This window comes from Lotus japonicus, chromosome 2 (assembly GCF_012489685.1).
Source record: "Lotus japonicus ecotype B-129 chromosome 2, LjGifu_v1.2".
Lineage (NCBI taxonomy): Eukaryota > Viridiplantae > Streptophyta > Magnoliopsida > Fabales > Fabaceae > Lotus > Lotus japonicus.
The window spans coordinates 78,166,090-78,192,844 of NC_080042.1; the positions used below are offsets into that span (position 1 = coordinate 78,166,090).

General features: G+C 37.5%; 3 protein-coding genes across 4 annotated transcripts; 2 read left to right on the plus strand and 1 right to left on the minus strand.

Annotated features, from left to right (window-relative positions):
• The first annotated feature begins 719 nt into the window (after window positions 1-719).
• On the plus strand, window positions 720-4,135 carry LOC130739863 (probable LRR receptor-like serine/threonine-protein kinase At1g14390). The gene is made up of 8 exons (XM_057592302.1): window positions 720-827; window positions 925-2,166; window positions 2,298-2,434; window positions 2,545-2,788; window positions 2,865-3,058; window positions 3,160-3,212; window positions 3,300-3,411; window positions 3,585-4,135. The coding sequence occupies exons 2-8, from the start codon at window positions 951-953 to the stop codon at window positions 3,819-3,821; spliced, it is 2,193 nt and encodes a 730-aa protein (XP_057448285.1). The 5' UTR covers window positions 720-827; window positions 925-950; the 3' UTR covers window positions 3,822-4,135.
• Window positions 4,136-15,893: 11,758 nt separating this feature from the next.
• LOC130739864 (pentatricopeptide repeat-containing protein At2g02750-like) lies at window positions 15,894-20,510 on the plus strand. 2 transcript variants are annotated; one of them, XM_057592305.1, is made up of 3 exons: window positions 15,894-18,210; window positions 18,572-19,081; window positions 19,246-20,510. In XM_057592305.1, exon 1 carries the CDS (start codon window positions 15,935-15,937, stop codon window positions 17,774-17,776), a length of 1,842 nt encoding a protein of 613 aa, XP_057448288.1. In that variant the 5' UTR covers window positions 15,894-15,934; the 3' UTR covers window positions 17,777-18,210; window positions 18,572-19,081; window positions 19,246-20,510. The 2 variants fall into 2 exon arrangements, with proteins under 2 accessions (XP_057448288.1, XP_057448287.1); XM_057592304.1 differs by having other exon boundaries at window positions 15,894-19,081.
• LOC130739865 (SNF1-related protein kinase regulatory subunit gamma-1-like) lies at window positions 17,750-20,207 on the minus strand. The gene is made up of 5 exons (XM_057592306.1): window positions 20,039-20,207; window positions 19,503-19,945; window positions 18,849-19,115; window positions 18,599-18,771; window positions 17,750-18,164 (listed from the first exon to the last, which is right to left on the minus strand). The coding sequence occupies exons 1-5, from the start codon at window positions 20,205-20,207 to the stop codon at window positions 17,885-17,887; spliced, it is 1,332 nt and encodes a 443-aa protein (XP_057448289.1). The 3' UTR covers window positions 17,750-17,884.
• Window positions 20,511-26,755: the final 6,245 nt, after the last annotated feature.

The window sequence follows — 26,755 nt, forward strand, 5'->3', positions numbered from 1 at the left end:
CAACAATGATAATTCTCTATTCAATAGAATTATTTTAATAATGAATTAAATAATATCTTAACTTGGTACTTACAAAATGCTAAAGACATTTCTTGAATATTACTGCTGCTTGAAGTTCATTTGGAGAATCAAATCATTTCACTTAGCGATGTTACTAGACAATTAGGAATGATTATCAAACTCTCATGCTACATTTATGTATCCACCAGTATTACTGTATTAGCAATAACTAGATGGTATCACACCAACAAAAGATAAAGATAAAAAAGGCTACTAAAAATAAAAATTTATAGCTAGAAAAAAATCATATCTTCTTTATTGTGCATTCGAATGGTATAAAAACATAAGAAAAAAAAATGTATTTAAACATTTTAAAATTCTCAAATAATTCATCAATATTAAACAAAATTGATATGTTATGTTAAAAACACTATTAATACCTTTACACTAGTATGAATATGATTATCTTTGAAATAAACAAATAGGCATATATCCTACCTGAAAATTACTCCATATGGAAATAGAACATGGAATTGTCAACGATTATTGTACAGTTATGTCTTGAATTTCTGGGATAACGTGGCACAGTGGCAGGTAAGATGATCAGAATTTGTCTTCCTCTGGTCTTTGCTCTTCTCCTTGTCGACATGTGCCTAAATGTTTCACTATCATATTATAATAATCATGAAAATTTCACTCTTTTTAGAATCCCATATTTTCTTTCACAAAAGTTTCCTACCTGCTGCTTCACATTGTTGAAACTTTTTTCCAAGCAAACAAAATCTTGGAATCATTATATATATTTTTCTGCTGATTTCCTTTTCTGTGTATGTTATTAGATTACATTAGATTCTGCAATACCAAAATATACTACTATCTTTTTAATACTCACTCACCATTCAATCATTCATTGTGTCACTACAGGAATTTTGAGCCCTCAGAATCAGAACATGAAGAACTTCTTGGTTTCTTTATGCTACTTGTTTCCTGCAATCATTGCAATCATTCTTGTGCTGCTTACTCCAATTCCCAGTGCACAGTTAACAACAAATGAGAGCAGAATTCTTCAACAAGTTCAGAACCTTCTTGAATATCCGCAAGTTCTTCAAGAATGGACCAACTCAACCAACTTCTGCAACCTCCCTCCATCTCCTTCTTTCAAGATTCTCTGCACAAATGGCCATGTAACTGAATTAACGGTCATTGGAAACAAGAGCTCTCCATTGAATCTTTCAGAAGGATTCTCCATTGATTTTTTCTTCACTGTCTTGACAAAGCTTTCAAACATGAAGGTGTTGTCATTGGTGTCTATTGGTTTATGGGGTCCTTTACCTTCAAAGATCAGCAGGTTCAGGTCGCTTGAAGTGCTCAACATTAGTTCAAATTTCATTCATGGGGAAATTCCATCATCAATTTCGTCTCTGAAAAATCTCAGAAGTTTGGTTTTGGCTGATAATCTTTTCAATGGGAGTGTGCCTAATCTTAGAAGACTAGCCTCTCTTGAAGAGCTCAATCTTGGTGGCAATAAATTTGGTCCTGAATTTCATTCCAGAAACAAGAATCTTGTGAAGGTTATCTTGAGGAACAATTCTCTGAGATGTCAAATTCCTTCACAACTCATTCACCTTGATAAACTTCAGCTATTTGACATCTCTTCCAATGAAATAGTTGGGAATATCCCATCCTTTCTCTTTTCTCTTCCTTTCCTCCAGTACCTGAACTTGGCAGAAAACCAACTACGCGGTTCGCTTTCTGAGAATGTGTCCTGCAGTTCTGCTCTAACATTTGTTGATATCTCACACAACTTCCTGGTAGGAAAATTGCCATTCTGCATTGGTTCTGAGTCGTCGAATCGAACGATTTTGTATTCTGGGAATTGTTTGTCAACCAGAAACCCCAATGATCAGCATCCATCTTCATATTGCAAGCAAGAGGAGGCCTTAGCAGTCAAGCCGCCACTTAAAAGCCATAAGAATTTGAAGGTGCAACTAAGCTTAGGACTTGGTATTATTGGCGGAGTTGTAGGAATTACAGGGCTGCTGCTTCTACTCACTCTTTTCATCTTGAGGAAGTCCAAAGCAGAAAGAGCAGATAGTAACAATGACAGATCTTTGGATGATGATAAAATTTCTGTCCATGAATGTCCAAGACCAAATGTTAATTCAAGTAAGGCCCCAGTTACATGTTAAATTTAGATCATAGTTTCATCTCTCTAGTTGAAGTTTACATTCTTGTTCATTAAAATTCTTAGTCCTTCATTTAAGCCTTGAATTAATTTGGTTTATTTCCTTTCTCAGTGGAAATAGGAAGTGTTCCTCAGTTAATGAGGCTAGCTGCAGGATTTCCAGCATACAACATTTTCACACAAGAAGAAATTGAAGATGCAACCAACAACTTTGACCCTTCAAATTTGATAGAAGGATCAGAGGGACAGGTAGAAGAATTTTCATATTATGTGTTTATTGGCTTTTAAATGTACTTTCTACAATGAGATAGATCCCACAAAACAAACTTGCAATGGCATTTACTCTTGTATTTACACAGCTATATAAAGGTTGGCTCAGAGATGGTTCAAAGGTCATGGTTAATTGTGTGCAACTAAAGCAGAAGAGTTTGCTCAAGAACAGTGTTCAGTGCTTAAAGGTCTTGCCATGTTTAAGGCACAGGCATTTAGTGAGTGTTCTAGGACACTGTGTCGTTACTTATTCAGAACGTCCCCAAACTACAAGCATGATATTCATTGTATTTGAGCACATCACAAACGTGTCTTTGAGGGATCATCTTACAGGTAAACATTCTCAAACATAACTGCAAAGGAAATATTCAAATGATCAAAAAATGTAACATGAAATTTCTTTTGACAGATAAGAGCAAAAAGGAAACTCTGAAGTGGCCACAGAGAATAGCAATCAGCATAGACATTGCAAGAGGAATCCAGTTCTTACACACAGGAGTTAAACCTGGCATATTTGGCAACAGTATAAAGATTGAGAATATTCTGATGGATGATAGTCTCAGTGCAAAAGTTAGTGGATACAGCATTCCATTGCCATCCAAGGTTAGAGAAGATTCATATTTGACATATTCTCGGTAGTATTTTCTTTAGTACCTCATGCTATGTCTCTAACCTCAATGATATCTTCCTTTGTCAATTTTTAGAAACATCTTGGCAGAAAACTTAATGAAAAGAGTGCTGCCAATCATATTGAAAGGTAGTTCTCTGCTTAAGATATATCTTTCTTCCATTTTTTCCCTAATTATGTATCTAAAGCATAATAAGGAGTTATCTCAATGTGCAGCATCAACAATGCAGAAAAGGAAGACATCTATCAGTTTGGTGTTATTCTAATTGAACTTATCACTGGCAAGCAAATTGCATCTTCCAGTGAAGTAGAGGAGCTGAAATGTGAGGTATACAACTATACATGACATTTTATTCTCAGTTAGATATCTTCAAATTAAATGTGCATAAACCAAAGATACTAATCTTACATGATTATATGTTTCAACCTCATTTAAGAATTTATAACATGCTCAAGGACAATGGTTTTTCCTATTTTTAATTTCCTCTTTATCATGTTCAGTTTGAGAGAGGTTTTTCAGAACCTGCATCACCAATACTAAGTGGAGCAACTGATCCTTCTCTCAAGGGAACTTATGCATATGAATCATTGAAGACTGCAGTTCAGATCACCATCAACTGTCTTGGCAATGTTTCCAGTAATCGCCCTTCAATAGAGGATATTCTCTGGAATTTGCAGTACTCGATGCAACTTCAAGAGGCAAGGACCAGTAGTGGAAGCCTCAATATGAAATTGTAAATTTTCTGTGAATAGAATTGTTTGCTCGCAGTTTGTAAGTTATATGGTAATAAAGAGTAATGGTCTTGTAAATGTATATTTTCTTAAATAAGGCCAGGATTTTCAATCTGCTACTTAAGTACCTTTCATCCTTTTGTTACCCTTTTTTCAGAAGTACTCGTACTGGCATACACTTCTTAGTTCTTCCAACCTTTCTTGGGGATACTTTTGTTTTAAATTATAGGTCTATCATGATATGTTAACAAAGTCATTCTATGTTATAATGATAATGATGAATGAAACAAATGAGAAAGGTGACAAAACATGATTCTGCACAAAATTGGGATTATAAGAGCATCTTTATCCATGATATTTACTAGAGTGTCTACATTTCATTCTTTACAATTTTTCATAGTGCCACATCATCACCACTTACTAATTTTTTACTCCAACCGAAAAACTCTTATGAGTTTCTCTTATGACCCCACAATCAACTACATACTTTGGGTGATTAAATGATAAACTAATATAATAATATTTTATATGAACATATTTATGAGAGACACATGAGAGAGAAGTGTCTACACTACCACGCCCAAATTAGACAAGGTGGAAGAACAATTTCTCTCCAATGGTGTAAGACACTAGTGAGAGAGTCTCTTTAGTGTGAGACACTCTCATTGGAGATGCTCTAAGGCATAAACATCTATTCCTTAAGTTTGAATAAACACAAGGCTTAATCCAATTTTTGGTCCCCAACCTTTGGCATAAATATGGCTTTAGTCCCTCGCCGGAGCAAAGGTGGGGGTTGGTCCCCAGTTTTTGGCTAAATGATTGGCTTTGGTCCCTCCGACCGTTTGGGTCAACGCCGGAGCTCCGGCGACCCATGTGGCCATGCCACGTCAATTAATGAGCTGACGTGGATTTTTTTCTTTCATTTAAAATATTAAAAAAACACATAATTAACCTCACTAATTAATCTCTCCCTCACCAAACTAAACCCTAGAACTCCCCAGCCACACCACCATCTTCAAATCCCTAGATCCTTTCTTCTTCATGCGTGATGTATCAATCTTCCTCTCATTTTCTCTCCCTATTTCCTTCTCAGTTTTGTTTTGGGTGAGGATTTTTGGGTTGGGGTGCGATTTCTGGGTCGGTCTTCGTTTCACAGGGGTGTTGGTCACGTGGTTGGTGAGCAGCTGGGCCTTCACCGTGTGTGATCACGATTCAGAGGCAGATAGATGGAAGCTCTAAAGCTTGGAGGCAAATATGGCTTTAAGGTTAAGCTTTTGGGTTGATATCGGATTTAGGTTCAAAGTGAGAGGACAAGGAAGAGAGTTGGGTGAGGGAAGTGTTTCTGGATCTGGATCTGGGTTGGTCAATGGCAGAGAAAATAGTGGTTTTCTGGGTTGGGATGTGGAAGGTGCAGCAACTTCAGGTTTTCTAGGTTAAGGTTGTTTTCTGGGTTTTGAGATTTTGGGTTGAAGGCTTTTAATTTCTGAAAGGGAGAAGAGATTGGGGTTGGGGTTGGGGGTGAGGGTGAGAGAGAGCGTGGGAGGTGGGGGGTGAAGAAGAAGATGTTGATGTGGAGAATTCAGGTACTCTTTATTTGAGTGGGTTTCCCAGCCGCTGGTACGCTTGCAATCACTGGAAGCAAGTGCAGGTTATGCTCTTACTAGTGTGGTTCATGGCGTTTGCTGTACAAAATTGCTAATTTGGATCCTAGGCCTTGAAGGTGTTCACGTTGTTGATGAAGCTGAGGTGTTGCGGTTGATTATTTGTGGCAATGAATTATCAGCATATTAAGGTTGTCAAGTATTTGGTTGGGTGGGAGTTGTTTCGTGGGGTTGATTTAGTGTTGGTGGACCTGATGTATATGTGTTGGTAATTTGGGGCAATTGGATGCTCAAATTTTGTGGCTTCATCCTAATCTTTTTTTTCTAGCCTATTATTTGTTACTTCTGTCTCTGTTTTCTTCTTGTAATTCCCTCTATGTTGTATTATGGGTTGTAAAGAAGATGTTGATGTTGATAAAGATGAACAGAGGTAGAGATGAAGCTGTTGTTGCATGATTGTTAAAGAACTTAAGAGTTTAGTAGTTCATAACCTTTATGAGGAAGATCATCATTAAAAAAATTGTGTTTAATTTTTATTTAATTATATTTTTTTAATATTTTAAAAGAAAAAGAAAAAAAATCCACATCAGCTTTCCCCACCAAAACCCTAGCCTCCATCATGGTTTCTCCGTTGTCCATCACCATCACGATTTCCAAGTTTGGCTGATCGAACCAAAGAAGAACTTAAGGAGTTTGGAGACTCTTTGGGGCTCCTGGTTGATAATTGTATATCCCATGAATACCTCGTTATGATCAAAATGTACCCTGATGATTAAAGGTACAAACCCTATAAATCATATTTAGAGTTAAATTAATTAATTTCATTTTTTTATTTCTTATATATCTGTGGCTGGTTTTGTTTCTTCTGTGCTGATGCAGACAACACTCCTTTTCCAACCCATCCTATCGATCCTAAAGGTAAACCCTAAATCATATTGAGTTAAATTAATTGATTTATTTCATGTTTTCTTTCTTTCTTATATATCCATGCCTTTTTTTTGGTAAGCTTTTGTTAGGACCATCCCCCAAGTCGTGCTAGGACAATGGTTTTGTTAAGCTTTTGTTAAATTAACATGCTCAAGGACAATGGTTTTTCCTATTGTTAATTTCCTCTTTATCATGTTCAGTTGGAGAGAGGTTTTTCAGGTGGAGCAACTGATCCTTCTCTCAAGGGAACTTATGCATATGAATCATTGAAGACTGCAGTTCAGATCACCATCAACTGTCTCGGCAATGTTTCCAGTAATCGCCCTTCATTAGAGGATATTCTCTGGAATTTGCAGAGTACTCGTTGCAACTTCAAGAGGCAAGGACCAGTAGTGGAAGCCTCAATATGAAATTGTAAATTTTCTGTGAATAGAATTGTTTGCTCGCAGTTTGTAAGTTATATGGTAATAAAGAGTAATGGTCTTGTAGATGTATATTTTCTTAAATAAGGCCAGGATTTTCAATCTGCTACTTAAGTACCTTTCATCCTTTTGTTACCCTTTTTTTAAAAGTACTGGTACTGGCATACACTTCTAACTTCTTAGTTTTTCTTGGGGATACTTTTGTTTTAAATTATAGGTCTATCATGATCTGTTAACAAAGTCATTCTATGTTATAATGATAATGATGAATGAAACAAATGAGAAAGGTGACAAAACATGATTCTGCACAACATAGGGATTATAAGGCATAAACATCCATTCCTCAAGTTTGAATAAAAACAATTGTTGTTTTGAGTTCTAATGGTTATTCAATCTGCCGTCCAGCTTTTAAGTCATTATGATTTTATAATCATTATGTTTCTTTTTATGACTATTTTATTCGATTCTTTTGAGTGATTGTATTGTATTTTGGCCAATTTAGCATTTTAGGTTGTATTTTGGCCCATTTAGGCTTTTAGGAGAGTACCTTAGATGCCTTCAAGATTGGCTCCATCTCTAGGCCCATATCATCTTGGCCTTCACCCTCCTCCACATATAGAGGAGCACTTGTACATTTTTACTACTTTGAGCCATTTGAAGAATTCAAATTCTTTTGTGAGAGTTAGCTTCTCTTTTAAGGTTTTCTATTGAAGAATCTCATACTTGAGAATCAGTGTCCTAGTGTCTTCTCTTCATTTTGCTTATCAAATCCAATCCATGAATTCGTGGCTCAACAACATCCTCTTTTCTATCCATTTTCATACTTCCTTCCTTTGAACTTTTTAGTTTCATGTGTTCTTGTGTTCAGGGGCGGAGGGAGTGGGGGACTCCCTCATGCTCCAATCACCCCAAGTTTCCAAATTTTCTAACCAGTACTTATAAAAAAAAAAAATTAGCACCATCCACTTTTATTTATTAGGTAAAGTAGAGTACTAAAAGACTTTTCTTTTCTTTTTTCCTCCCAACTTCCGTCCCACACCATTCAGTATACACTTATAATTTCTCCTTCTTTCTTGGTGGCCCCCATTTCATTCTTTTTTTCTTTTTTTTCGTCTTTTACTTAGCTTACACACAACACACACAAACAAATTATCTCTTTCTCCTTCATTCTTCACCAGCAAAGTTTGATATTGGTCAAAACCTATTTTTCACTTAATCCTTGAAGCTTGCTATGGACACTTGAGCTCAAAGATTCCCTCTTTATAATTTGTTCTTTTTTATCTGAGATTAATATTCATATTACTTCATTCTTCTTATTCTTGATCGAGATTGTGTTTCAAGGGTGTTGCTCCTCTAGGATGGGTTGCGACCTTGCTGAGTGTTTTCTTTCTTCTTTTGTCTCGGTCATCCCGTGTTTCTTCTCTGTTTCTTAGTTCCATTTTTGTGACCTTGCTGGGTGATTTTTTTTAGATTTTATGAGTTGTATATTTTTTTCATTGTTTTTATAAAGTATTGGTACTGGCAGTGAATGAAATTGTGGAACATGTATATATAATATATTCATAGAGGAAAGACAAGATTAGATTAATGGGCAGGGGACGAGCCATAGATTATGAAATTATTGATTTGTAGTCATTTATTATATTACTATAAATTGACACTAACTACTACCTAAAAAATTGTTTGTGTTTCCGGTGAATTTGCATGTTTGAAGTAGTGTGGCTCAAATTTATAAAAAAAAATTCTTTGTTTCTTTAAATCTTGGCCACCCCCTTATAAAATTTATGTCTCCACCCCTGCTTGTGTTGACTTGATGCTCAAGCTTAAGCAAGGTCCATGGATTTCATGAAGAGTTGAGGTGCTACATCAAAGATTATGAGTATGAACTCACATGACATTAAGATTGAAGTGGATTAAGATTCTCTGGTGTTACATGACAATGTCAAATTAAACATTGTGTTTATCTCTATCCTGATACATATATTTAACAATATTTAGAAAGAGAAATTAAGACAAAATGCCTATGTTTTTCCTTCCTATAAAAAAGCAAAGTGATGAGTTTGCATGGGCTTTTTTTTGTGTGTTTAAGTTTGGGCTTAACTGAGAAGGAATAGGATTTAAAAGAACCAAGCGTGGTCGTTCTGCCATTCCGTTTCATTCTTCCTCTCCGCAACGATGACGACGCCTCGCGCCTCCATTCCCAGCCCCTCCGCGTCTCCAACCTTTCTTGGGGATACTTTTGTTTTAAATTATAGGTCTATCATGATCTGTTAACAAAGTCATTCTATGTTATAATGATAATGATGAATGAAACAAATGAGAAAGGTGACAAAAAATGATTCTGCACAACATAGGGATTATAAGGCATAAACATCCATTCATCAAGTTTGAATAAACACAATTGTTGTTTTGAGTTCTAATGGTTATTCAATCTGCCGTCCAACTTTTAAGTCATTATGATTTTATAATCATTATGTTTCTTTTTATGACTATTTTATTCGATTCTTTTGAGTGATTGTATTGTACTAGTGTCGTAACCCGTGTGTTGCACGGAAATTTTATGTTGTAATATTTTAATAAATAAATAAGCTATTCATGTATAAGTCAACCGTGTAAAGATATATGAAGAGAAAAATGAAATAAATAATTGAAATTGTGTTGTCTACATCAAACATTTCCAAAAACTTCCTTAAACACTACATTTACAGTATCAGTCTGTTGTTTGCCCGCCTCATCAAGTATACAAAGTTTAATACATTTTCTTGAGCGTACTCTAGAAAGAGCTACATATAACTGACCATGACTGAAGACGGGCCTCGGAAGGAAAAATCAAACTTGAGATAGTGTTTTTCCTTGACTCTTGTTTATGGTCATAGCAAAACATACTGTAATTGGAAACTGTCTTCTTCTGAATTTAATTGGTTCTTAAAATGTGCACTTTGTCATTGACATTTGTTCCCGTGATAACAATTGCACCAATAAAACGTTCACAAGTCCATCCACAATTAACCTGGTTCCATTGCATAAACTTGCTGCTTGATCTATATTTCTCAAAAGCATGATTGGAATACCAACTTAAAAAAGTTTGTGGTTAGACATTCTTGAACTTTTAGTGTCGTTCAAAAATTCTGTGGTAAACCACTCACCTTAGATTTCAGAATCCTCATCAGATCGCAAGACAAAGTCGAAGCTCAGATATTCATGTTCTGGTGCAGCTATTATCCCAAGCATGTAAGTATTTATCATTTCAACAGCCTCTAGTGTAGGGGTCAATATTGCTTTATCTTGGAAGAATTGAGGGTCTTTCATTTTGTGCGAAAGGTCAGGATATGTATATCTAATCAATTCCATTAATGGGTTAGGAGTAATTGGTATGAGCAGATCTGGAGAGATTTGGACATCATACTCTCCTACTCTTGAATCTGGATGATCGTCATTTTCAATTTTAAGAATCCAATATGCAAACTCTTTGATTTCTTTTGCTTCATTAGTCGTCTCAGCTGCGGTTAGCTGCATGTTCTTAGACAATTTCATAACTTTGCAAAATGCTTCCACAATGAGGAAGTGTTTTTATGGACGTTGTCTTCATTTTCCAACCTCATTAAATCTCGGAGTGTAATGTCTAGAGCTTCGAAACAATACTTTTTCAACATTAGAGCTTCATCTCATATAATAAGGCTTGTTTCAAGCAGAAGCTTTGCTTGTAGACTTCCCTACTTTATATATACATGTTAAGGTCTCTGTAGGATCTAATAGAATGCAAAATTTAGAATGAGTTGTTCTGCCTCCAAGTCAGAGTAATGATGTTATGCCACCGGAAGCAGCATTAAGCACAATTAGTCCTCTGGGTTTAAGTGACGCGGATAAAGTGTTCCAGATAAAAGTCTTTCTGGTTCCACCATGGACATATAAAAAGAAGAAGCCTTATGAGTTTGACAACACAGATGTGACGACCCTCTCATATACATACTTTTGCTCAAGTGTATGCATACTAAGTAACTCTTCATATTGTACATTTCATGCATCATTGTCATAGTTTAGTTCATCGACAATAAATCTATTGTCAAATTGCAGGACTTCATCATATTCTAGAGTTGGCAAATATGAGTAATCATTTAATGACCTACCATTTCCTTGGAGCAACTTCTCAATTTCAATGATATATAAATTTTTTAAATCAGCATCTGCGATTCGTAGTCCTGCAGTCGAGAAGAAAGATTAACTAATTATATTTACATGTATCGAATATAAATAATGTCGTTCAGACACTTTGCATAATTATATTGTGCAACGTGATTTTCTTAAGTTTTGAATTTCAATTAAATTAAATCCAAACAATAATTATATTATTATAACAACATTTCAAATATTAATAATATAACTTGAAAACCTACATACTTAGATTATGAAATGTTTTTCTTCTGTGGTGTATGATACCTTTTGATAAAAGAAGCCAACATGCTTCTCAAACATCATTAGGTTTTGAGAGTGAATTCATCATTAACATTCTTACAAAGAATTTTCTCATTTGTTCTCCGAAAGCTAAATCAGAGACTTCTTTAATTGCATCAATATATTCTTTGTCATATGTTAGCAACCTCAATTGGTCGCATGCTTCCTTAAAAGTATCATATGTTATTCCCTTCACTGTTCTGATACTTCTATATGATGTACAACGCTTTTGCATAGTTAGTAGGATTCTCATGTAATATAACTCTCTAATGGCTGGAGGGATACATTGTAGTCTGCCAATTTTAAAACCCCTATTTCTTGGTTTCTATATTCCATACAAATCTACTGGGAGTCCCGGTATTTCTCATTAGCTGCAAATCAAGTCATAAACATTGTGGATTTTGTACCACTCTTTTCAAGAACATCTCAAATGTCTTCATCATCATTATAGTATATCAAATATTCATTTGGGAGATGATTTTTTTTTCGCACCGACGACCATTGTTTGTGTATGGTAAAGCCAAATTTTCTCCAAGCTGCGTCACACGGAGAAAGATAACGACAATCATAATATTGATTTACCTCATCCAGTGGCTCTTTCGCTTGAGCATCGTTGTCCTTATTTGAAATTTCAAGCATTGCTCGGTCTGCGCTTTTGTAATAAATAACATGAGTTATTTTCATTTTTTCACGAAGTTATGTTTTTTCAAATTTGTATCAATTTAATGTATTCGCAATGCATATTACAACTACAATAAATTTGTATCAATTTCATGTATCAATTCAATGCTTTTTTCTTCATTACAATTCTTGTTTGCCTTCTTCTGTACTGTGGGTAGCCTTATTCGTCAATAATGATGGTGTTTTGAAATTTCTTTGGAAATAATTTAGTGCACCTACCATTCTCCATGCATTGTGATTTTTTGTTTGCACTACCACACGGTCCATGTATCATGAAGTTAGAAACTATAGCGTGCAACTTGGGATATAATACTGGATCAAGAAGCTTTGCAGATATGACTTTGCCAATGTCGCCCCCAATCATCAACTTAGTCTCTCATTGCAACCAAATCAGTATATGCGCGTGAGGAAGTCCTATTTTTTGAAATTCAATTGTATATATACCTAAAATAACATATTAATGATTAATTTTTTTTTCTAACAGTTTCACATTATCTTTAGCTTATTACAAATTACAATGATATTCTTCTTCTCAAAAGAAGACGAAAAGTAGAATAATTCAAAAGTGATAAATTGAAGAAGACACGTGGAACATGATAACTGAGCGATAAATTAGACATCATAAGTGAGACATAGTAATGCAGTGAGAATGTATTATGCACCTGCGTCCACTTTTCCAAATAGATGACCATTTTTTAAATCTTTCATCAGCTGATTCACTTTCATCTTAAAAATGCGAACTAAAATATATGGACGCTCATCTGGCCGAGATCTTCTTCACTCAACAAACAACTTGATTTCTGGTCAATTAGCGTTGCATGTCATAGTTATGAACAAATCTGGGTATCCAAATCTCTTGCAAATTGCCAGAGTGTCTTGGCAATAATTGAACATATATCGTGTGCTTCCCATATATGAAGCTGGCAATATGATGCGCTTTCCAGTTGTTGTAGCTTCGGTGTCCCCCCTAACGATCGTGTCATGTAATCTATAATAAACCTCATATCTGAACTTAGTTTGATTATATCTCACCTAATTTAACCGTTGAGATTCTATCATGAAATATGCATCAACGATAATTTGTTGAAAGAGTCGTCCAGCGCGGACTACATTGTCGTATTCAATGCGTCTATTATGAATACGAAAAGCAACAAAGTATTTAAGAGTAATCGTGTGTATTTTGTTATATTGATCCTCCACGACAGGTTCCTTGTATGGAAGTTTGCTTGATAGTCATCTTCTCCATATGGAAATAACAAAGGATACTGCAGGGGGATGTAAGAAACATGATTCTCGTACGACCTTGTGAATATACATGTAATGTCCTTTACAACAACATCTCGTTCGCAATCTAAATTATTAAAGTCTCTCACAATCAAGACAGTCACTTCATCAGCTGTGGTTATGTTGTAGAGTCGTGCATCTTTATTTCTTCCTATGAATAATCTAAGACAAAATTAATTCTGAGACCCTCATGTTGTAATGAAATCTCTAACTCTTCTGAAAGATTGAGCAAGTCCATTTTCAATATTAATCATTTTAGTAAGTTCGTCAATTAAAAATTTGTCTAAACGGTTGGTTTCCCTCCTGGAAATATTATGTCATCAACATTAACACCAAGAAATTGAATAATTTTGATCTAATTTTTGTAGGGTACGAAACGTACCTAAAATGATGTAATATGTTTGATGTCTCGTTAAGGGTATCATAGATATACAACTGTGCAAACTTTGACACTTGTCCTTCTTTAGGCAATAAGCTCCAAATCTTGTGGTAATTTTGTCCACTCAAAATGAATTGCAGAGGTCCACCACCATCATTTCATGGAGACTCAACTTGACCACCCATTGACGTAAAAGAAAATGCATGGTTGTATGTTCTTATATTTTCTTTGAAGTGTTTAGACCTTAGATTGACTCAGTCATTAGATTAAATAATAAATCAAGCGGTCTTTGAAAGAAAGGTAGTTGCACTTTTCCATTTAAGCAGCATAATGAAATCTCCGAATTTGGAATATTTTTAGATTTCTCACTCCTTTCCTCATGCTACATCGTTGGCTCACTAAAGTTCAACAGTACTAACTAATTATGATATGTTGTCAATTAAAAATTAATATTTATTTAATTCACAAAAATTTATCTACTCATCATATCCATTTTAAACCCAATCTAATATTAATTATATTTTAAAAAAATTATATACTAATAAAATTCAAATTTTAAAATGTAAAATTCATATTCGCCCCTTCTATAACTTGATATATTTTCAACTAAGAATCCTTGATTGGCTAGAAAAATAATTAATGTGCTATTATTTCCTATTTTATGTTTAATTACTATTTTGAAATTTCATATACATGAGTGGAGAGAAATTCAATATTAATGTTCCATGTGAAATTCAAATTTCTCATAAGGTGTTGAATTTAAAAAACTTTATAATTTCAAAATTATTAGAACCTGGTAACTGATTTCGAATTTTTTCTTTCAATTTTTGATTTTAAAAGTATATATGATTAATTTTATAAATAATTTCGAATTTGAATAATTTTACATTAATTAATATGATCTTCCAAACCTGTCTAGTTGACTAATTTTGCATTAAGTATTTTTTTTGCATTAAGTATTATTAAATTGATTTTTTTTTTGAAATAATGAGATTGTTAATCAATTAAATTCAGACTAAAATTAACGTGTATAACTTTTCATATAATTATAACATATTAAAACATGCTATTTATAACTTATTAATAAGAAAACTGCTATTTATCACCTATTAATTATTCAAATTCGAATTCAATTTAATGAGTTAATAATATTTTACTATATGTTTTTCAAAATTTTGGAGTGGTTCTAAATAATACTTAGTTAAATTAATCCTTAATTTTTTTTAGTTCAAAAAAAATCCTTAGTTTTTTAGTTTTTAAAAGTATTATTATGTTTGAAACATATAAGAGAATTATGCTCGAAGTGTTAAAAAAACTAAAAAAAAAAACTTCCTAGCTTTAAAATAAAAACTTTTATTTTGAGTTAATAATATTTTACATTTCTTTTGGAAACTTTTGGATTACACAAAAAATATTAATGTATTCAATATGATTATAAATAACTTTGAATGTCAACATTTATGGGGAATTATTTAATAACTTTTTTATTTATTGATTTATTAATTTATTTATTAATTTATTAACTCATTAAATTCGACCAATGAAAATTAATCAATGTGAATCAATCAGAATACGCCATTTGGAAATTCAATAGCAACAACCAATAGAATGAAAACATGTAGATATTAAGTAACAATATGGCCCACTTTGATGGATGAGCTTTATATATTATTAAGATTTTGGCCAATTTAGCATTTTAGGTTGTATTTTGGCCCATTTAGGCTTTTAGGAGAGTACCTTAGATGGCTTCAAGATTGGCTCCATCTCTAGGCCCATCATCTTGGCTTCACCCTCCTCTACATATAGAGGAGCACTTATATATTTTTACTACTTTGAGTCATTTGAAAAATTCAAATTCTTTTGTGAGAGTTAGCTTCACTTTTAAGGTTTTCTATTGAAGAATCTCATACTTGAGAATCATCTAGTGTCCTTCTCTTCATTTTGCTTATCAAATCCAATCCATGAATTCGTGGCTCAACAACATCCTCTTTTCTATCCATTTTCATACTTCCTTCCTTTGAATTTTTTAGTTTCATGTGTTCTTGTGTTAACTTGATGCTCAAGCTTAAGCGATGTCCATGGATTTCATGAAGAGTTGAGGTGCTACATCAAATATTATGAGTGAACTCACATCACATTAAGATTCAAGTGGATTAAGATTCTCTGATGTCACATGACAATGTCAAATGAAACATTGTGTTTATCTCTATACTCATAAATATTCAACGAATCACATACATTTAACAGAAAGAGAAATTAACACAAAATGCCTAGTTTTTCCTTCCTATAAAAAAGCACAAAGTCATGAGTTTGCATGAATAATTTCCTCTAGTATCAAACATTAGGTGGTGACATTGCACACACCAGCATTCCATGAAGAGTAATATAACAGTGACAAAACTAGTCACAGATGGATTCTACAGAGAAGCACTTCACCTCTTCTCCCACCTCCACTCTTCTTCTCCCCACCCACTTCACCCCTTCACCTTCCCCCCTCTCCTCAAAGCCTGCGCCAATCTCCCCTCCCCTACCCACACCCAAATCCTCCATGCCCATCTCCTCAAAACCGGCCTCCGATCCCTCCCTCACACTTCCACAGCCCTCACCACCGCCTACGCCGCCACCCCTTCCGACGCACTCAAATCATTCGACGAATTGCCTCAACCATCTCTCGCTTCCTTCAACGCCGCACTCTCCGCCCTCGCCCCTAACGGACAAGCCCTCAGCCTCTTCACCCGTATAGGGCTTCGCATTCTCATGCCCAACTCTGTCACCATCGCGACGTTGCTCACCGCACGTGACGTCGGCCCCATCCACGTGCCCCAGGTGCATTGCTGCGCAAGCAAGCTTGGGGTTCTATCTGATGTATACGTTGCCACCTCGCTTGTTACTGCTTATTTGAGATTTGGGGTTTTGGTTTCTGCTGGTAAGGTGTTTGATGAATTGCCTGTGAGGAATGTGGTGAGTTACAATGCTTTCATGTCTGGGTTGTTGCAGAATGGAGCTCCTCGTCTTGTCTTTGATGTGTTTAAGGACATGATGAGGAGTTTCGAAAACGAGCCGAATTCGGTGACGTTGGTGTCGGTTCTTGCTTCGTGTGCCACGCTTTCGTGCGTGCGTCAAGTTCACGGGCTTGTTGTGAAGCTTGAAGCGGGTGATGAGGTTATGGTGGTGACTACGCTCGTGGATATGTATTCCAAGCGTGGTTGTTGGCATTCGGCTTTCGATGTCTTCGTTGACACGGAAAGAAGGAATGTGGTCACTTGGAACTCTATGATTTCGGGGATGTTGATGAATGGGGAGTGTGAGAAGGCTGTTGCTGTGTTTCAGAGGATGGAGTGTGAAGGGGTGTTGCCTAATTCAGCAACTTGGAACATCATGATCAATGGGTTTTCACAGCAAGGGGTGTGTGTGGAAGCTTTTAAGTACTTTAGGAAAATGCAGTCTGCTGGTGTGGCTCCGCGTTTGAAAACTCTCACTGCTATCTTGTCAGTGTGTGCAGATTCTTCTGTGTTGCCAAGTGGGAAAGAGATTCATGGGTATGCTTTGAGGGCTGATGTTGATAGGGATGATTTTCTGGCAACTGCCGTGGTTGATATGTACATGAAATGTGGACATGCTTCTTGGGCAAGAAGGTTTTTTGATCAGTTTGGTGCAAAACCAGATGACCCGGCATTTTGGAATGCAATGATAGGAGGGTATGGAAGGAATGGTGACTACGAGTCTGCTTTTGAAATCTTTGATCAAATGCTAGCAGAAGGGGTTCAACCAAACAGTGTAACATTTGTTAGTGTCCTATCTGCTTGTAGCCATAGTGGTCAGATTGAGAGAGGATTGCATGTTTTTAGAATGATGAGTAGAGAGTATGGCTTGCAGCCAAAGCCTGAGCATTTTGGTTGCTTGGTGGATCTTTTAGGTCGATCTGGTCAGTTAGATGAAGCGCGTGATTTGGTGCAAGAATTAGCAGAGGCTCCTGTATCTGTTTTTGCTTCATTGCTTGGTGCAAGTAAGTGCTACCTGAATTCCAATCTTGGGGAAGAAATGACGAGGAAGCTTCTGGATATAGAACCAGATAACCCAGCTCCTCTGGTAATCTTGTCTAACATATATGCTGGGCTGGGAAGGTGGAAGGAAGTAGAAAGGATAAGAGGGATCATCACAGATAAAGAATTGGATAAAATCTCTGGCTTTAGCATGATAGAAGTTGCAGGATAATTGCTTACATAGAAAAATTGAAAAACTTCAAATGAAATATTTTTCTTCTGGTTACATAAAGGTTTGTTACATTTGGAGTGTTCTGCCAATTCAAACTTCCACAGAAAATCACTGATTCAACATCTCTTTCACTGCGAATCCATAGTAATCGTCAAAATGGTAAGCAGGTTCGGTGATGAAACAAGAGATGACATCTCTCAGTGTAATGACTCCGACTACTTTTTCATGTTCATCTACTGCATAAATCCTGTGAATAGACTGAGAAGCAAGAGTATGGATCACGCTCTGCAGTGTGGAGTCAGGCTTGCATGTTATAGGCCGAGTAACTTTTCCAGCTTGTAGGGATGCAGAGGCAATTTTCGTAATGAAATCCATAACAGTGAGCTTCCTGAAAGTCAAGTTAAAGGAATGGTGAAGGAGAACAATTCAATCGAGTAATTAGCTTTCTTACAAGCTTGTGTGATAGCTGGAGCTATATCAATTGCTTGTTTTCCTTAAATAAAGATGAAGAAAAAAACCACACACACATGTATATTAAATGGACAATCATATGAGATCATGAGCCATAGTTGTTCAATATTTTTTTTTAAACTTGTTCTCATTTGATTGATTATCTTCCTGTTCTGATTTTTTGTTTAAACTTGTATATGTCTTCCCTCTAGTACCCAATTTTATAGGTTTCTCCCCTGGAGAGTTTTGTTGTTAAAACTGCAAAATCAATTTTATATCTTATTTGAAGTTGTTTGCAGATTATATGGATGTTGCTAATTATTGTAAAAGATGCATGCCGTGCAGGTTCCTGATTTTTCTACATTGTCTCACCTAAAATTGGAGAAAAGTTCAGTCTTTAGCAGCAAATATCTGATATCTCTTATGCTTAAGGTTCCAACAATTCTCTTCGTTGGCCCCTCTATTACAGGAAGACCACCGATTCGATTATCCCTCATGAGCTTGAAAGCTTCGAGAATCAATTCATTGCTCTGGATGCTAATAACCTGGACAGGAAATAAAATAAAAAGTTTATAAACCTTCAAGCTGAGGGAACCTGCAAATTCAAAACACTAATCCTTGCCTTATCAGCAGATGTAAATGGAAGTCCCAGATCAGATATAGGCCTTTCTGCAATGCAGTCAAACCAATCTCTTCCTTTGCATCCCTCAAGACCTTGGACAACTGCAGACTGAGTAATGAAGTTTATAATGTCAGGTTTACCTGGTTCTATCACAGGCACATTCCTCAGCCTATACTTTGACAGAAGCAGCATGACAGTCAACATAGCACTATTTCTTGCAACTGGAATAAAAGGTGCCCATCGATATGATTTAAGTATTGTTCGCACCTGAAACCAAAAATCAACATGATTTATCTTTCATTTTTTCAACGTGGAGCTACGAAAAGAATTTTGATGGCCTATAATTAGCTTAATATCCGTACACATTAAAGTAACATTTCCCAAATTGATTTTGCAGGAACACAGCCATCATTTTATTTTGGAGATGGATATGATTGACATCCAACACAACAAGATCCAGATGAATAAATAAGCTAACCAGCCTAACTCAGCTCGCACTGGCATCCTCCATTAGGGAGGTACTGTAACTTAAAAGATTTTTTCCCCTCCAAGAAAGACAAATGCTTATACTAAAAAGCAAAAAGCTAACATCAGCATAAAACACAAGAACTTGAAGTTAACTCCAGAACCACCCTCTGCCATTATCATGCTTACTGTGGTTGATTTGAAGGGTTCTTCTTGCAGTATTACTTTGTAGAAGTCCTCACCCAGGTTATCAGCAGCCTGAGGAGCATCTTTAGCCATCGTTTGATCTGCAGCAACACCACCAGCCACTGCAGCACCTACTGCAGCAGCGGTTAACCCAGCAATTGCAGCAGGACCTGTCACTCCCAATGCTAGTGCTCCCAAAGCACCAACAGTTCCTGCGCCAACTCCAGCAGCTGTTGCTGTACCAGCTGATAGGGCAGCTGCTGCAAGTTCTGCACTCTCCAGCACCCAGAGAATGATAGCCGAATAATCTATGATGCCAAGATACCTGTCTCTCCAATCTGAACTAGCTCTTGCATCTGGGTCTTTAACTGGAGCTGCTAAAATGTTGCTTTCAGATAGAATCTTAACAGCTTCACCGACGGGTGTGTCCGCCAGAATTTCAATCACTGCCAAAGTATTTTACAGGTTTCTGAGACTGAGTGACATTAAATGCATAAGGTGATAGTGTTGGAATGCCTTTGTATTGTTAATCCCCTTACCTTTTCCTGTTGGAACTGCTGGAAAAGAAGAAACAGGAATCTTTGCAAATGCATCTGTCAACGAATCCTGCAATGTCTGTGATAGTTTCTTTCTGGATTGCACGGTTTCAAAGTAGGCATCACTCTTTGAAAGTGTGGGGCTACTTCTGACCTCTTGTGCTTGCGCCATATTGGGGACTAAAGGCGGTGTAAAAGATGGAGTGGGATCTGTGAGGTTTGTTATAGTAAGGCCTGGCCAAGTTGGTATTAATAATTGGTGTTAAACAATTTTCATAAAATTGCAGCTTAGCTAGAGAAATATCTAGATCATGTTCAGTTTTTGGTTCACTTTAAAATTTAGCTCTCCCTTTCTGCTGACAAAAGTTAGTAAGAGCAGTTGGATCTTGTTACATTTTTTGACTGTATGATGTGTTTGTGTGAGTCTGTGTGTGTGTCATTTTATATACTCAGTTCACTCATATGACAATATAAATGCTGAATGCTTGTGAGTGCACACAATAAAACGCTTATTTTGCACTTGAAACATACTATCATTTTGGTTTATTCCTCTTTCAAATCTTAATCATCCTTTGGATTTTGTTTTTCTCAAATAGGAGAATGAAATGACAAGTGACAGCAAATCCTGGATAGCTTGATCTTATGGCTCCATGTTGCAAGGCTATGTAGTATGTATTACATTTTCTTTCTGATATATTGTTAGGTACCAGAGAAAATCAATTGGAAGAATAACTGAGAATTACTAGAACACTGAATCCTCTGGGTTTAACAACCAGAAGCAGTGAATTAGGGAAATTACAAGCAGCTGAAAGAAAATGCAGTAGTAAAATAAGAGCAATTCGAGAGTGCTCTGCTCTCCTAGTCCTAGTCCAATTTCTGTCTACCTATCTCTCTCTCCATAACTAACATATATTCCCTATGATGATTGAGTGGTCCCCATCTCCCCATCAGGTGACAGGTGCCTCACCTCACCTAGTGGTCCTAATTTCTAGAAGGATTCCTTTACAGGTCTTTTGACAGATCATTGGGCCTTCTGCCATATACCTTGCCAAACCTGGCCTTAGTTGAAGTGAGGTTTGCATCATCTCTTCCCCCTTGGAAACTCACCTTGTCCTCAAGGTGAAATTTTGGGAACTGTTCCTTCAAAACAGTGAGTTCTTCCCAAGAATTTTCAAACTCTGGCAGCTCCTTCCATTTCACTAATACCTCAGTGTTCCCATCTGCTGTTTCTCTGAAGTCCTCAATTGTTTCAGGCTCCACTTTCAATTCCCAGTCCTCAGCCAAAACCTTAGGAAGAGGTTGGCTAATCACTGCTCCACTCATTGCCTTCTTCAAGAGGGATATGTGAAAAACAGGATGAACTTGGCTCCCCTCAGGAAGCTTCAACTTGTATGCAACAGGGTTAATCTTCTCTACAATAGGATAAGGCCCATAATATCTAGGACTCAGTTTCTGATTTGTCCTTTTAGCCAAGCTCCTCAGTTTGTATGGTTGAATTTTGAGGTATACAATGTCTCCAACCTCATACTGTACATCTCTTCTATGTTTATTGGCTTGTTGCTTCATCCTGTTCTGTGCTCTCTCCAAGTTCCTCTTGAGTTCCTCCAATATCAGGTTCCTTTCAATGGTCATCCTGCTAACTTCATCCACTGGAGTTCGAGCCATATCCCCTCTAACAATAGTTGGGGGATCCCTGCCATATAAAGCCTTGAAGGGTGTAGTCTTAATTGCAGAATGGTAATTTGTATTGTACCAGTATTCTGCCCAATTCAACCACTTAGGCCATTGCCTTGGTTTAGTTCCTGTCATGCATCTCAAATAGGTTTCCACACACCTATTAACAACTTCTGTCTGACCATCAGTTTGGGGATGGTATGCAGAACTGAATTTCAGCTTAGTACCAGTCAATTTGAACAATTCAGACCAAAAGTGACTCAAAAAGACCCTGTCTCTATCAGATATTATAGTAGCTGGAAAACCATGCAATTTCACCACCTCCTTGGTGAATACCTCAGCCACTTCCTTGGCAGTATAGGGATGAGTGAGGGCAATAAAGTGTGCATACTTGGTGAACCTATCTACTACCACCAAAATGGAGATATCAGACCATACCAGAGATGGTATTGGCAGAGGTTGAAGGAACCCCGCAGGATTGAGAGCTTCATATTTGTTTCTTTGACACACCTCACACTTTTGCACAAATTCCTGGATGTCTAATTTCATTCATTCCCAATAGAAAAGTGCAGAGATCCTCTTGTATGTCCTAAAAACCCCAGCATGGCCACCTAGGACAGATTCATGGAACTCCTTAAGGATGATTGAAACCTTCTCAGAACCTTTGGGGATCACAATTCTGTCCTTATACATCAGCTTTCCCTTCTTCATTTGATACCCCATAGGATAATGACCTTGAGTTGCTATCTCCTGCATAATCTCTCTATACTTGTCAACAGCCAACAACTCAGCTTCTAGATCTTGCCATTCTTCACACTGGACAGAAGAAATAGCTGTAAATTGCATCTTTCTGGATAGAGCATCAGCTGCTCTATTTTCAACCCCAGGTTTGTACTTGATTTCAAAGTCAAACCCCATTAATTTTGACATCCACCTTTGCTGATCTTCTCCCATTACCCTTTGCTCAGCAAGGAATCTTAGGCTTTTCTGATCTGTATGGATGACAAAGTGGTGTCCTAACAAATAATGCCTCCACTTCTGTACTGCTAAAACCACAGCCATCAATTCCCTCTCATAGACAGACTTAGCTTGAGCTCTAGCTGAAAGTGTCTTGCTCATGAAGGCAATGGGCCTCCCCTCTTGCATGAGCACTGCTCCCAATCCCTTGCCCGAGGCATCTGTTTCCAGAATGAAAGAGTTGTTGAAATTAGGTACTGCCAATACAGGTACAGTTGTCATAATTTCCTTCAGTTTTTCAAAAGCCAGATTGGCTTCATTGCTCCAAATGAAATTGTTCTTCTTCAATAACTGATTTAAAGGGTATGCAAGCTTGCTGTAATTTCTCACAAACCTCCTATAATACCCTGTTAACCCCAGGAACCCTCTCAAAGCCTTTACTTCCTTAGGAGCAGGCCAGTTCAGCATATCTTTGATTTTGTCAGGATCAGCCGCCACACCTTTCTGGGAAATCACATGTCCCAAGTAAATTATCTCTTCTTGCCCAAAAGAACACTTCTTTTGGTTTACCACCAAGGAATTGACTTGAAGTGTGAGTAAGACTTCCCTCACATGATCAAAATGCTCCTTTTCACTCGCACTGTAGATGAGAATATCATCAAAAAAAACTAGCACAAATTTCCTTAAATAAGGCCTCAAAACTTGGTTCATCAAGGCTTGGAAGGTGGAGGGGGCATTGGATAACCCAAAGGGCATCACAAGATACTCATAGTGGCCTTCATGAGTCCTGAATGCAGTTTTTGGAATGTCTTCCTCATTCATTCTGATCTGGTGATAACCAGATTTCAAATCCAACTTGGAGAAAATCACTGCTGCTCCAATTTCATCTAGCAGTTCATCAATGATGGGAATTGGAAACTTGTCAGGCACAGTAACCTTGTTAAGGGCTCTATAGTCAACACATAATCTCCATGTCCCTTCCTTCTTCTTAACCAAGATTGCTGGACTGCTGAATGGACTTGTGCTTTCTCTGATGATGCCAGAATTCAGCATCTCCTTGACCTGCCTTTCAATCTCATTCTTTTGATAAAATGGATATCTATAGGGCCTGCTATGTGGAATGGCTGCTCCTTCTTTCAACCTGATAACATGATCACATTTCCTCTTAGGAGGTAAACCTTCTGGAGTCTTGAAAACCTCAGGGAATTCTACTAACACTTCCTTAAGTTGTTGAGGAATCATCTCTTCCTTTTTGTTGGTTGCACACATACTATCATAAGCAAGGAATTCCTCTTTTGTTGCCCTCCTCTGAAGCTTCTTGCTACTCCTCATGGATTGCTTGTTTTCTCTCTTGAAGTGGTCTCCTTGCAGCCTCATCTTCCTACCATGCACCTCCCATTGAAGGGTAAGGTTCTTGAAATTGGCCTTAATGTTGCCTAAACTTGCCAGCCAATCCATACCCAGAACCAGTTCAGTACCTCCAAGACTCAGTAGGAAAAAATGTTGAACAATAGGGATCCCTTGTGCTTCTATTTTGAGGTTCTTACAGACCCCTGAATTCCTCTCCTTGGCCCCATTTCCCACCTCTACAACATATTCTGTGGTAGCAATCACTTGCAGCCCCAATTCAGCCACTAGTTCCTGAGAAATGAAATTACTAGTAGCCCCACAATCCACCAAAATCAACACCTCCCTTCCTCCTATTCTTCCCCTGATTTTGAAAGACTGATTAGAGGTTAACCCTTCCTTGCTGTTGAGGGACAGTTGTAGCACCTTGCCCTCCAAAATAAACTCCCTATCCTCAGCTTCTTCAAAGATCTCCTCCTCTTCCTCATCCTCCTCCCCTTCAATTAGGATGAATTGGTAATGCTTCTTAGTGCACACATGCTCCTTTCCCCATTTTTCCCCACATTTAAAACACAATCCCTTCCTACTTCGCTCTTGCAGTTCACTTTGTGATAGTCTTTGCCCTCCATTCCACTTCCTCTCCGGAACCTTAGCTTCATTCCCACTTCCCTCATTACTCTCTTTGGATTGAGTGGTCTTGCCCTCCTGTCCTTGCCCCCCAGCAGTGTTCTTCCCAACATAGCTTGAACTAGAATTTGTATGTTTTTCCCCATTACTGGAAAATTTGACACCAATCCCTCCTTTATCCTTCCATCCTCTCTTGTCTTCTTCCTTGGTCTTTCCTCCCCTGAGAGCAGAGTTCTTTTCTTCTATTAACAAGGCCCTATCCATCAGTCCAGCTAAATCAGCAGCAGGATACAACTTCATTTCTGCTCTAATCTCCTCTTGTAACCCATTCAGAAACACCCCTTTCAGAATCTCCCTATCAGCACCTCTCATCGGAGCTGCAGCTTCTTCAAAGCTCTCTCTATAGGCCATGACACTACCCTTCTGCTTAATGCTAAGCAAAGGGCCAAATGGGTTCTGAACCAAAGTGGGTTGAAATCTTCGAATCAAGGCATGTTTGAAAGGTTTCCAAGCTCGCTCCGGAGCTTGCTCTTCCCACCACTGGAACCAACCCAGAGCCTTTCCTTCCATGGCGATCATCACCATTTCCAACCTTTCCTCTTCTCCGACTCGACTGAGTTGGAAGAAGCGCTCTACCCGATTGATCCACCCATAAGCGTCGCTCCCATCGAACATCGGGATATCCACCCTCCTTCCCGTTACTGCTCGCAAATGGACACGATGAGGATGATCAAATCGCTCTCTGCTGTGGTCAGAAAATCGCGACCCGGTTCGCGACCCGGTTCGCAACCCGGAATGCGAAGAAGCTTCGCGATCTCTCTCACGCGATGCTTGCCGGAATCTGGGTGTGTTGGAACGTCCTCGAGTTCGCCTCCGCTCGCGATTCATGATGAGCCTTCGGAGTTCTTCAAATTGCTCCGTCGCCATCTCCTTCATCGACGTCACGGATCGCTCGAGATCATCTACTCTGGATTCCATCGCAGCTCTCGTCACCACCATACAAGCTCCCTCAGGATCGGGAGCTCTGATACCAATGTTAGGTACCAGAGAAAATCAATTGGAAGAATAACTGAGAATTACTAGAACACTGAATCCTCTGGGTTTAACAACCAGAAGCAGTGAATTAGGGAAATTACAAGCAGCTGAAAGAAAATGCAGTAGTAAAATAAGAGCAATTCGAGAGTGCTCTGCTCTCCTAGTCCTAGTCCAATTTCTGTCTACCTATCTCTCTCTCCATAACTAACATATATTCCCTATGATGATTGAGTGGTCCCCATCTCCCCATCAGGTGACAGGTGCCTCACCTCACCTAGTGGTCCTAATTTCTAGAAGGATTCCTTTACAGGTCTTTTGACAGATCATTGGGCCTTCTGCCATATACCTTGCCAAACCTGGCCTTAGTTGAAGTGAGGTTTGCATCATATATACTTATGCATGCGAAGGTATCTATGATCATGTTCATCCTCTAGATGAACTAAGAATCAAAATTACTCGTCTCCTATATTGTACATTATATTATGATAGACCTTTAACTGTCATTACCTCCTTATCTGATGTCTGATTGGTATGGCCAGATCAAAATCATTGTGTATTGAAACGGATGAATTTCACAAATCACAATATTTGGTAACATCAACCATGGTGCAGTTTTATACTTCTTCATGTAATGCTTCTAAATTGTTATAATGCATGAACAAAGGACAGGTTATTTGTAACTGGAAAGAGAGACAAACAAATGGTTAAAGATTGTTGAGCTTGACGTACCTTTCTCTTTTGAATGTCAATGTCAATGGTTTCAGACCCGGGTTGGAGCTTTTTTTTCTTCTTCTGGGATCTCTATCTATGTTGGGAAAGCGGTTAAGGTCTAGTTTTGGAGTGGCCTTTGGGAATGCTAGCAGTGCCAAGTGTCGTTACAGGACATGTGTCAAAGGCTGGTTGAGCCATTTGTTTACTGCTAATTGCTTTTCAATTTTCATCATGTCATGCCTCAGATCTTGACAAACACCTACGAACTGGAGGCCCAAAATTTACATCGAAGCCCAGTGCCCTATGTAGGCAGGGACAACCGGACAAGAGAGGGCGTTTGGTATGTGGAAATATTTTTTATTTTTAAAT

Coding starts and splice junctions, on each gene's coding strand:
- LOC130739863 (XM_057592302.1), top strand. CDS start 951: ATGAAGAACTTCTTGGTTTCTTTATGCTACTTGTTTCCTGCAATCATT. Junction 3,059..3,159: donor GCATTCCATTGCCATCCAAG/GTTAGAGAAGAT, acceptor GTCAATTTTTAG/AAACATCTTGGCAGAAAACT. Junction 3,412..3,584: donor TAGAGGAGCTGAAATGTGAG/GTATACAACTAT, acceptor TATCATGTTCAG/TTTGAGAGAGGTTTTTCAGA.
- LOC130739864 (XM_057592304.1), top strand. CDS start 15,935: ATGAAGAGTAATATAACAGTGACAAAACTAGTCACAGATGGATTCTAC.
- LOC130739865 (XM_057592306.1), bottom strand. CDS start 20,207: ATGGCGCAAGCACAAGAGGTCAGAAGTAGCCCCACACTTTCAAAGAGT. Junction 19,946..20,038: donor AGCAGTTCCAACAGGAAAAG/GTAAGGGGATTA, acceptor ATACTTTGGCAG/TGATTGAAATTCTGGCGGAC. Junction 18,772..18,848: donor CATTTACATCTGCTGATAAG/GCAAGGATTAGT, acceptor TTTCCTGTCCAG/GTTATTAGCATCCAGAGCAA.